Below are 12,599 nucleotides of genomic sequence, written 5' to 3'. Positions count from 1 at the left end.
TTGCCAACTGTATTGCATCATTCGCTTGATGACAGTTGGCACCGGAGTTTGCTGCGTCCACTTTCTTATAGTAATTTTACCTGAAAGCAGCAATCGAGTCAAAAACACTCGTCCGGGATTCTGGTTGTATATATTTTGCACACAGAACTGTATTTTACATAAGATAACTATAAGCTGTGTCAATCATTGTATTTATTCACTTCATTTAGTTTAAATTTTTGATAATTAAGAAATACCTACGAACAGCGTTATTTTTTTGTTAATAGATTATCAAACTAGGCAAAAAAAATACGTTTTGTAAATTTGAAATTACTCCGCGTGAGTCGTCACAAGTTCTCTTAGGTAAGTTCTACTGATTCGTGAATCGACTTTCCGTAAATCAGAAATCACAATATTCTATCATTGACTGATTCGAAAGAACTGTAACGTCGTTCAAAGTAGTTCGTTTTTATTAATTTTTTTCATACATTTTCAAGAAACTTCCCCGTACAATCCAATGTTTTAATTTTTACTGTACGTAAGAAAACATTTTTGGAATCTAATTTCCCGTAGCACTGAACTTCCTGATTGTTTTATTTATTATTTATACGGCCGTAGCCAATTACAACAGTTACATGAAGAAACATATACATGTACAAGAAACTGAACAAAAATAACATAAAACTATGTTGATAATAATATTTTTTATTATTATTTATACGAAATCACGTATTTTATAATTGTTTTCATCTCCCGATTTGGTAGATAAATCTGTGTTAACATTACTTTACATTTCGTCGATTTTCAATTTTACCCCACTCTACTCAACTATTGTGTAACATTTTTAATAGTCCGCCATTTTGATAGTTGCTTTTCGCGGTAAAATCTAGAACAAGTCAAAATTTCAAATGATGTCATTTATTTTAGTGTCGGGTATTATTTTGACATGACATTTTATCTAAATTATGGAGGTATCTTTGTAATTTAGTACCTACCTGCCTTTGTGTGGCGGCACTTTACGTGTGCGATTTTTGCTAATATATAACACTTGCTTGTATGTCTTGCAAAACAAATATAATACTTAAATAAGTATTATCGTGGAGTATGAAATAAATGTCAAAGAAGAAGTCTATTTTAATTTTAGTTATATTCGAAAGTGACCTTGTTTAATTAAATCTAAACCGATAAACCTTATTTGTTTTAGTTCAAAACGTCTTTTGTCTTAACGCTTGTGTGACTATGGTACCACACGAGGCTACATTAAATAAAAAGACATTAGACATCACATCTCTTATTTAAAAAATAATAATGTAGTCGTATCGCTAGACCAGGCCTAAATTATGTTATTATTTTTATCAACAATGTTATCGAAAAAAGATTTAAAAAAAGTTTTGTTTTTTCAAAATATCTTGTCTTTTGTTTAATGTAACACAAGGTTACAGCACCGACTGCAGAGCACAGCTTGTCCACCGCATCTGAGGACTTAAGACAAAATACCGTAGCAGAGAAATTTGATGATGGCATATGAAAATATTTGTTTTGTCTCTTTCACACAGACGCCTACCCTTATATTGTTCGAAAATGACAGCTGCAAGTCAGACTTATTATGTCTTAGTAAAATGGACAAAATCGACGTTTCGTTGTCCCGTTTTCCGCACCCCAAAACTGAACCGATTAAATTTTTTTTTAGAAAGTATTAGAATGAAATTATGCGAATGGTAAATATCTACAGAGTAAAAAAATACTGCTCTAGTGCTATTATTCAGGGAGAAAATACGCGAATATGTTTAAATATATGAAGAAAAGTCAGACCGCGTTCCTCTCAAGTCTGCTTGGCGGTGCCCACATGTAAGAAAAGATTGAGGATAGTTTTTTTCAAAACACGATATTCGCTCCATACGGCATTTTTTTTAAACTTAAAGCTAACTCAATTTTAAATTTAAATTTAACCATTAATAACACGCATCGATTACCTGAAAAAAAACTCACCAAACACGATAAAAATCTGCTTAAAAAATATCAAAGTCTTAAATGATAAAATTCCGCGGTTTTAAAAAAATATATGTATCACTGCTTAAAAAATATTTAAGTATTACATGATAAAATATCGTGGTTTTTAAAAAAATAATGTATTAACGCGTACATATTGATTCCTAATTTCAATAATTTATTTTGGGTGCTAATAAAATATAAAACATAGTAAATTATAGACTCACAGTTAGATTACCACCAGGTTAAGTTGTTAAGTGTAATTTTTTAAAACAAAGATCGGTCACGCGATTTTATTTATTAAAACATTTGTTCGGTCCCAGCTAGAATACTGCACTCCCATTTAATCACCTAACTATAATGTAATTATTAATGGACTAGAAAGGGTCCAACAATTTTTTTTCTAAGCAGGTCGACTACCGGTTAAACCTTAACTTCTCTAACTATGCTGAAAGTATGCAGCACCACGGAATAAACTCTCTTAAAAATCGAAGAATAATGTTAGACCAGTTATTTGAAAAAAAATATAAAATTGATTTTCCTAACCTACATGAAAGGCTTCCATTCCGTGTGCCATCTAGACCGACAAGACAAAATCTTCTGTTTTACACAGAAAACGCGTCAAAAAACTATTTAAACAATCTACAATACCTAGAATATGCGAGAAATATATAAATAGATTTACCGAGGCTGATATTTTTTGTGATAATGTATGTAAATTTAGGTCAAAAATCATAAAAAAATTGAGAGAAGCAGATGTTTAACTTCATTATTTTATACAATTTTTTTCATTTCTTTTCTTTTACATTTGTTATATTTAACATAATTAAAATGATTGTATTAAGTGTAAACAATTTTTTTAGTGTGTGCACGAGTGTCCTACACGAATATACAAAGAAATTTACAATATTTGTGTACATACTGTTTGGTTACCCAATAAAATAAATAAATATACACAGCAAGCTGAGCCTTTTACCTTACAAAAATACACATTAAATATAATATAAACGCTTAAATATAATGTAAAAATACAAAAAAAATGTTACATAAATACTATAACTCAGCAGTTTCATATAAAGAACATGCTTAGATATACAGCATACAGCATACAGCATAAAAAAATAGAATTAAACAATGTGTAAATGTGTAAGTGTAAAAAAAGCGGTACAAAATATAATTACATTGAATAAAATTTGACGCGAATCACCAAAACACCCTCTCCCGAAAAATAGCGTTTCAAACGAATTTCGTGTTTTGAAAAAAAACAGTCCTCATTTGCCCGTTGCCAAACAATAAAAGCTGCCCAAGGGAGCTCTCTGTAATCTGGTAGTCTTAGCATTTCTGTGCTGAAAGAAGGTAAATCAGTATCTCAATCACAAATAACTATCGATATGCTAATAAGGGGCGTGATAACAATTTTTCACCATGGTTGTTTATCGTATTCGCGATCAAAATGGAACATCCGTGAACACGTAATATTAAATGTCGAAATATTTACGTTTCGCGACGTATAATCCTGCTGCGCAATCACATATTTGAATTTCACCGGTATGAATATGGAAAATATTTAAAAACTGCTATTTTTATATATTTATTTATTATTTATCATGCTATTTATTGCATTTAGCCGGCGATTGGTAAGCCAAATGCAAACAATATTAACAACTCGTTGAAAATCGCTCCAAAAATGAAATATTTGAGTAAATATAATGATATTTAGGTAATATATTTTTTTAACGTAATCTTTGCGATGTACCACTTATGTAAAAAAAATTGTCTTTTAAAACACATTAAATAAATAAACAATACAAAAAATCAGAAGAACGAAAATATTTCGCTTTTTTAAAAAAAGTTATAAAAAGTAAATATTTTTTTATTGTATTTTACACTCCTACTTCTCTTTATCCATTATCTACCACTCGTTGCTTCCTAATATTAATCTATATTTTCACAGTTTTGTTTTTTTTGTAGTATTTTTTTTTTTTTAAACCTCTCAGTTTATTTTGTAAAATTTAAGTGAATACGTCATATAATTGGATGGCATGCCCTATTATGTATTACTTTGGTTATATTTTTATTTCACTAGGTATAAGCATTATAACCTGCGCATATGTTTGTATATCAAATTATAATACTAATAACAATATATATATATAATAAAATAAAATGAAACGAAATAAAAATAAAATATGTAAATAAATAAAAAAACAAAAAATTGAATAAAATGTAATACAATATAATAAAATATCATCACCATCATCATTGTAAAACTGTATAATGTTTTTTTATTTAAACATTCTACTGAATATGCTGTATAATATTTAGGTTAATTTTTTAAATATAAATCTTGGATAATTTTAAGGTTTATTTTTTTTAAATAAATCTTGGGTATAAGGAAATTTATGTTTTAAAAAAAAATATATATTAAGCCAAATATGATAGTATTATAAATGTTTGTAAAAGGCAGATTTGCCGTTTATGTTAATAAAAAAAATTAATTCCCTTTCCGCACCTTATGGTGCATAGGGCAGTTCATTGCTAAACCAATCGGGGCGTATCTTGATTTTTTTTGTTACATAAAGGTTAGATGATCAGTCTTATGGTGCCAGTCCAGGGACTATGAAATATTCTAGAGTAAAAACGGAATTTTTCAAAATAAATATTTCATGTCAACCATGTCAGGAATCGAACGCGAGACCTCTTGCATGGTAGGCAAATGCGCTGGCCACTACACCACGAGGCCCACTATAAAAGAGAGGCCGAGAATAAAATATAATAAAATAACATAAAATTGAATTAAATGAAAAGTAATGCAACGAAAAAAATTATCAAATTATAATAATTATTAAACGGAGGTAGTGTTAGTTACGTATATAAATATTTTCTTGTAAAATTTGATTGACGCCTCTTTTTAAGGTTTATTAAAAAATATGCAGAAGAAAAGCAGAAAAACGGCAAGTTGACACGACACAAGTCACAAGTCACAAGTAGTTAAGAAATGACAAGTGACATGCTTTTACATGTATATTTTAAGAAAAAAGTCGCCAGTTCATTTAGTGGGCATTTTTTTCTTTTTGCGAATTCCAAAATCACTCGCGTCAAACTGTCTTCAAGACAATGGGCGTTATGAACTAGAACTAGTTTGTGATATTTTATTTGTGCAAAAAGTATCTGGTTTTTAGTTTGATTAATTGAACAAAAAATAAACAATGGTTACGAATGATGAAATCAGGCGAGAGTGTAAATCTGAGACAAGTATAATTGATAAGATTAAGAAAGGGTCTCTGAGATGGTTTGGTCACGTAGAACGAATGGACGACGAGAGAATGGTAAAACAAGTATATATGGCAAAAATGAACGGCAACGTTAGACGAGGACGACCAAGGAAGACGTGGCATGATCAGATAAACCAAAATCTTAAGTCTGGTCATGTCAAAAGCAGACAGAACCGAAGGGCATGTATGACAAGATGTATGAATGTGGAAGAGGCTAGGAGTGTATGCCAGGATAGACGTGTGTGGCGGTCCATTCTCTCTGCCTACCCCTACGGGGAAATGGCGTGATGGTAGTAGTAGTAGTAGTTATAATCGAGGATATTTTAAGTATGTCCAAGTATTTGTAGACGAGGCTGGATTTCACTCCCCATGGAGTCATTAATATAAATTGTCGTCTTAATTTGAATACATCGTAAGTATTTTTTTCTGTATTTAACATTGTGATTGATCATTTTTCAGTGTACTGACCACAAATACGATCAGTAATGCATGACGAAAATTGTATAGAACTACTATGTTTTTATTACTTTTTTCTTTGTAAAGGAAAAGTAAGAAACCTGCTGACAAGCGACAAGCCGGTTTCGTGGTTTAGTGGGTTTCATTATTTTTCCTTTTTTAATTTTCTGTACATATTTTAAAATAAATATAAATAAAACAAAACATTGAATACACCGGAGAATGCAGCTTGGCAAGCATTCATAAATGTTACTCACAGTTTCTAGGTAAGTTGGAATGTTTGAATATCGATCAGTTAAGAATGCAGAAATGATTATAATGTTTCTTGGAAACCTTGCACGATCGGGATAAACCGATATCATATTTGATTTCAGGAGAAAAAATACTGTCAGAATCACATTTTTTTTTTCTAAGACAAAAAAATATTTTTTTGTTGCCCAGTGTTATCAATAACGAAGTTGGCTATAATTTACAGCAATACAATCAGGTCGAAAATTGCAAGCACAAACTAAAATTGTCCGTTATATGTTTGTTGTTAAGCCAAAAACGCTATTCTTCTATGCAATAGAGCAAAATGGCATCAAACTCTGAGGTAAAAACTAAGTTTTATGCAAAATTGCTGATTGATGATGTTTTTAATGTTATCACTGTAAAATTTTAATTTAAAGCAATTAAAAAGTATTACAAAATGGAAAAAAACATTTATGAAGAAAAAAACATATCAAAATTTAAAATAATGGTCAAGACATATGTGATAAACAATTTATAAATTAAATATATTTGCAATGTTATTATTAGAACACACATAAGAATATGTATGATATGTGTGCCCTACTTTAAGATTTAAATAAAAAATAAATATAAATAAAATCATAATTTCTGTCACTACTTACATTTTATTCAAAGGCAACGACATTAATTAAAAGTTTTAGCAATGTGCGGATCTGAAAAGAGAACACAAGACCTCTAAAACGGATCCGGGTTTCAGTATGAATAATATTGAATAGTAAGAGTGAAAAGATTCATCCCTGACGAACTTCAATATGAGTTGCAAACATACCAGAGTCGGCGCTATTTAGTCACACCATAGCGGAGTTACCTCCATAAAGATTTCTTAACAGGAAAACAAGAAGATTAGATGCACCCATTTCATCTAAAATGGACCATATTTTTTCCCATTTCACTCAGTGAAAAGCCTTTTTGAAATTTAAATACCATATATATAGTGGTAAGTTGAATTCTCATGCTTTTTCGATAACCTGATATAATATAAAGATTTGCTCTCGAGTATCTTTACATCTTTTCATCTTCTTAACGTTATAACAGCACACAATATATCAACTCGTAGTGTGACGTCACACAAACACATTGTACCGCGGACGAGAACTTCTTTCGGACAGAGATCTTTTAGCTTTATGGCTCCTAGAATTTATAATAAGGTTAAATATATTTTATTCACCCAACGCGATGTAACTACTTTGTAAAAAAATCAAAAAACCCAATGGCTTATTAAGCTAGGAAGAAAAGAAATTTAAAGCTTATCAAACTACATTGTTATGTAAGTAATATTAATATTAATATTATTCACGACAATTTAAACACTATACAATACAATGACAAGAAGGATACAATTTATATATTTATATATATAAATGTATCTGTATGTGTAGGTGAGGGTATTTATGTGTTCTTCTTTTTCACGTGTCATGTCAGGTACCCCCGACGTTGACGATCACTTGGGAGAAAGCTTCCCTATCCTGAGCAGTGCGAAACAGCTCCTCCACAGTTCTAATCCTAGTCCATGCTCGGATGTTTCGAAGCCAGGAAAGCTGTTTTCTTCCGACCCCTCTACGTCCCTCGATCTTCCCCTTCATGACAAGCTGAAGATATTTTGATATTTATCACCTCTCAACACATGGCCAAAATATGGAATCCTACGGAGCTTAACAGTGGTGAATAGTTCTCTATTAGTATTGGCTCTACGTAATACTTCATTGTTGGTTGTCATATCGGTCCAAGATATTCTTAACATTCTACGGTGGATCCACATTTCAAATGCTTCAAGGCGGTATTAACTTTTAAAGTACACGCCTCTACACCGTACAGTAAGACATACCATATATAACATTTGACCATTCGTTGTCTCAGCTTAGCTGTTTATGTATATGTGTGTGTATATATGTATGAATATTTATGTGGGTATGTGTATGTATACATATGTGAATGTATATATGCATGTATATGTGTGTATGTACGTGTATGTATGTGTATATGTGTATGAATGTAATATAAGGGTGTACACGTGTGTGTGTATGCATATGGAGATATATAAATAAACATATATCTAAATATATCAAAATAAATATATCTAAATGTATCTAAATAAATAAACATATATATGTCTGCCTTAGCACGGGTCTTCTCCTACTAGTCATTACTTAATAATATATATTTAAAAATAAAGAACATAATAAAATAAAAAAATAAAAAAAGCTGACGAATCCTGCTGGTTCTTTTGCTATCTGTTCTGAGAGAAACGATTTGAATTATTCATTCAAAATATGATGAATTATTTTTCTTCCGTGAGAATTGAGTAACGTAAGTCAATATTTTGAATACTTCTGCGTGGAGCCTTTTTTACGTACTAGTATAAAAACAAAATGTGTCAATTATAGTGAGAAGGTAACAAGTTCCCTGGACACGGCAAGGACCCTCAATGGATTGTAGCATATGAGATAATAGTTATAATTTACTTAATTAATTATTCAAATTATGTTTATTATTTTTTCGCTCAAGGAGAAACAAAAATGTGTCGAAATGGTCGAATTTTTCTTAAGTAACAATGTTTTGAAAATTATTTTTCTTATCAATCAAGAAAATCTAGAGTTATTTATTGCAGTTGTTAATCTAAGTAATTATCAGAATTTTCGTTGAATTTTGCATGCGTAGATGTCTGTTAAAAAATATTTGCCGATGTAGTTTAAAATTCATAATAACATATTTTATCATTATCGAGAGGTCACGAGAGAGATGCTGAGCACAAAGTGTGACCTGGTGCAAAATTTAGGTCAAATGAGGTCAATAAATCTGGTGGAAGGTCAGAGATTCGCAGCCAGATTAAAGTTCTCAAAATATTATCTTAAATGTGATTCCCGATGATTTCAATATTTAATAACCAGATGTGTATAAATATGGTATGCATGTATCGGGGGCGTGAAGTGAGGTTTTTTATAAGGAAATTAGTCACATGGTTCTAGGTATACAGGTAAAATATTGTAACGTTGTAAAAACGTTGTTCTTGTAGAAAGAGATATCACATTCTAATGAGATTATATTTTATACAGGTTCCCTTCTTTTCTTTACCTACCTTTTTTTCTCTACCTTTATTCTCTACCTTTTTCACCTTATTTTATTTTATTTACTCCATCTTTTGTCTACTTTGTCCGATGATAAAGATTTTACAATGTAGTATATTTACTCCATGATTCGAATGGATCACTAATTATTACGAAGTTTATTCGTAAATATCTGGAAAAGTCGATGTCAGCATTTTAAAGTTTTCTTCAAGATCATGAGACACAAATTTACAAATGCAAGGATCAGACGATCATTTACTGAATTAAAATGTCGACAAATAATCTTCTGGGAAATCATCAACTGAGGCAACCCCGAGTAAAAAATACACCAACCGAAGACATCTTAAATCGAGTCCCATCTGCGGATATTATTTTGTAAAATTAACATTATTTCATATCATCTGGAGAAGAAAACAATCAAGAATCTATTTCACTTGTCGTTATTATCGTTACAAATATTTCTTTCTTAGATAAACTTATTGTCAACCACTTACTCATATTAGCTAGGCAGAATTCTGAATTTTTATATTAACTAATATTGGTACATTTGTAGAGAATTGCTTCTTTTATTAAAATTTTGTATTTCACTAACGAGTTGTTTATTTCATAAAATCCAGATCTTTAAGTCATATTTGTTCCATTTTACAGTAAGGTATTTTATATATAACGTTTTTGATTTCATTTATAAAGTTAAATCGATACAACATAATTTTATTTTTGGAGAAATCTCACGTTCTTGCCGATTGAGCGAAACTGGTGAAATGGTAAGTGTTTGTGGGTACTTTATTTGGTTATCTGCTTTAGTCTTTTTAATCTTAAAACTTTGCTTGTTGATTTTTGATAATCTATCTCTATAATGTAGCCCACCTGTGATCAAATATTTTTTTTCAACCTACACTGAACTTAACCGTTTATAATATGTACGTACTACCAACACAATAATTCGAGTTTTTTACTTTAAAATAAACTAACAAGCGATTTCGTGCCATATATTTCAGCATAAAAGAGTTATTTGTCAAAGTTTAATATAAAAATAGTTACCATGTGTCGACCGATTTAAGTGCTAAATTTGTTATAAAACAGTCACAGTATTTAATGAATAAACATGGATTGGTTTGTTACAACTGCTTCCGCAGAGCTTTTAAAGATCTTAATTTGTGCATGCGCGAACTTTTGAATCCAATGCTTAGCGCCCGCCTCAAAGGAATCGACAGACCTATGCAGTTCCCTATTTCAGTAGCTCAATCACAAATAACTATCGACGTTATAGTAAGTGACGTGATAACAATTTCTCAAAACGGTTGTTTATCGTATTCGCGATCACAATGGAACATCCGTGAACACGTAATATTAAATGTCAAAATATTTACGTTACGCTACGTATAATCCTGCTGCGCAATCACAAATTTGAATTTCACCGGTGTAAATATGGAAAATATTCCAAAACTGCCAATTTAATTAACTTATGTTTTATTATTTATCATGCTATTTATTGCCTTTGGCCGGCGGTTGGCAAGCCAAATGTCAAGAAAAGCAATCGCCATAGTAATTATAATTTAATTTTCTCTTTTTTGTATTAAATAATTCTTACTATTTTGCAAATGCAATATTTTTTATTGTAAACGCCGATTTTTCACCAGCAATCTGTATTTAATAACGAGGAAAACAAAATACAAACCGACACGAGCAGTGACTTAGAGATTACACACATGTTGACTTATGAATGTGATAACTTAAGCATGTTAATTATTGTTCATTGTGATCGCTCAAATGCTTAGCATGTTTTTAAGCACGTCGATAGTTATTTGTGATTGAGCTACAGAATTAGACGGCAGTGATTTTTACTCGCGATCGAACAAAAGGTTGCACAGGGGTTCTTCGCATTTAAAAAAAGTTATTAATGTATAAACAATGCACCTATCTCAGATGGCTACGATTAAAAACAAACACATTTTAAAATGTTTGTTGCAGTTGCTGAAAAGATAAGTTTACTTATATTTCATCTTAAAATATATAATAATACATCCGATAAAAAAATAGGTATTGATTGTGTAGTCAATTTTTAGGAAAGCATTGGCTTCATCCGATCTGTGGACGATTCGCCCATATCATTTATATATATGAGTCTTCTTTTGGTTTTGTCTTTTAGTATTTTAACCTAAAAGTAGTGGTTGAATTGAAAAAAAACAGCTGTGACCTGTAAATGCCTAGACTTCCATATTCCCTTCTTTAAAGTATTCTCCATCCCTGTTGTAATTTGTTAATCTTAATGACTCCCGAGTAGGTGAAATTCAGTCTTTTGTCTACGAACATTTGGACAAACTCAAATATTGTAATAAAACCAACTGATCCAAGAAGTTTAAAAATTGAAAAAAAGTTTTCAGGCGTTGCCTGGTATGTGAAATAATTCAGTCAGATGAATCTCTTCACAACAATAAATGTTTCAGCTTTTTGACTTCAACAAATGGAAGAATTGAAGAAATCTGGACGTTTAAAGATAAGCAAAATGGTGAATGTTACACAGTGTGTAAAGTGGCCACTTAAACCAGCATTGACAGGTCATTAAACCTGTAAAAGTCTGGACTTCTATTATCCCTTCTTTAAGGTATTCTCCTCTCCACCCCTGTTGTAATTTTTTAATCTTAGTGACTCCCGAGGGTGTGAAATCTAGTCTTTTGTCTGCAAACATTTGGACAAACTCAACTATTGTAGCAGAGCTGTACGATTTATTTAGATGATTATGAAGATATACGCAGCCCCTTTGTATATATTTTTTTTACCTTGATTAGAGCAGCTCCGGCAACGGCTCCCACCATCTGGACGATGACATAACAGGCTCCTTTGAGTAGAGAAATATCCCCAGTTACCAGGAGCCCAAGGGTCACGGCAGGGTTGATGTGACCTCCAGAGACATGGCCTATTGCCTAGAACAAGAAAAATGATTAAATTATTACCATATCATTATTTATATCCTTAACTCAAATAATACCCGCATGCAGAGACAAACCTTAAGGTGAGGAGAGTACATTCTATTGTCTTCACCTTCGGGTTATTCTCTGCATTTGAAATTAGAATGTACTTCCCTCACATTAAATTTTGTCTCTGCATACGGGTATAAGTCATCTACATATCAGATAATATTTTTTGTTATTTTCAAAACTATTAAATCTACGTTATTACAATTAACATTACACATTTTTTTTATGGATAAGTTTTCTTTCATTTTTCACACTTTCAGGTATTTCACCATACAAAATTTCAACCCTTTATACATTAAGGTATTTTGTGATTTTTTTATTTTTTTAAAAGTCTTTATTAAATTTATTTTTTTAGTTCTATAGAATATACATTTATATTTAATACACTCAGATTATTATTTTTATTTATTAGAATTTTGAAACGGAAGACCTTGTTTTAAAAACCCTTAAATGTGACCAATCGACCATTTTCAGGAGAAAAACTTAATTCTACGATTTAACTATAGTTTTTTAAAAATATTTTTTAATGAAATAAAATCATCTATACATCTTAAGTGCACTATATA

General features: G+C 30.8%; 1 protein-coding gene across 3 annotated transcripts in view; it reads right to left on the bottom strand.

The window, feature by feature from the left end:
* Drip (aquaporin homolog protein drip) overlaps positions 1–12,599 on the bottom strand; it is a 201,688-nt gene that overhangs the window by 23,419 nt on the left and 165,670 nt on the right. For all 3 annotated transcript variants that reach the window (XM_088229417.1, XM_088229418.1, XM_088229416.1), the window contains one exon: positions 11,836–11,979. In XM_088229417.1, coding sequence (XP_088085543.1) covers positions 11,836–11,979 — 144 coding nt within the window. The remainder of the gene's footprint in view (positions 1–11,835; positions 11,980–12,599) is intronic.

Source organism: Micrasema longulum, unplaced genomic scaffold (assembly GCF_059751315.1).
Source record: "Micrasema longulum isolate JH-2025_06_02 unplaced genomic scaffold, ASM5975131v1 h1tg000668l, whole genome shotgun sequence".
NCBI lineage: Eukaryota > Metazoa > Arthropoda > Insecta > Trichoptera > Brachycentridae > Micrasema > Micrasema longulum.
Note: the sequence above shows the minus strand (reverse complement) of the source record. Positions and strands in the feature narration are given on the sequence as shown.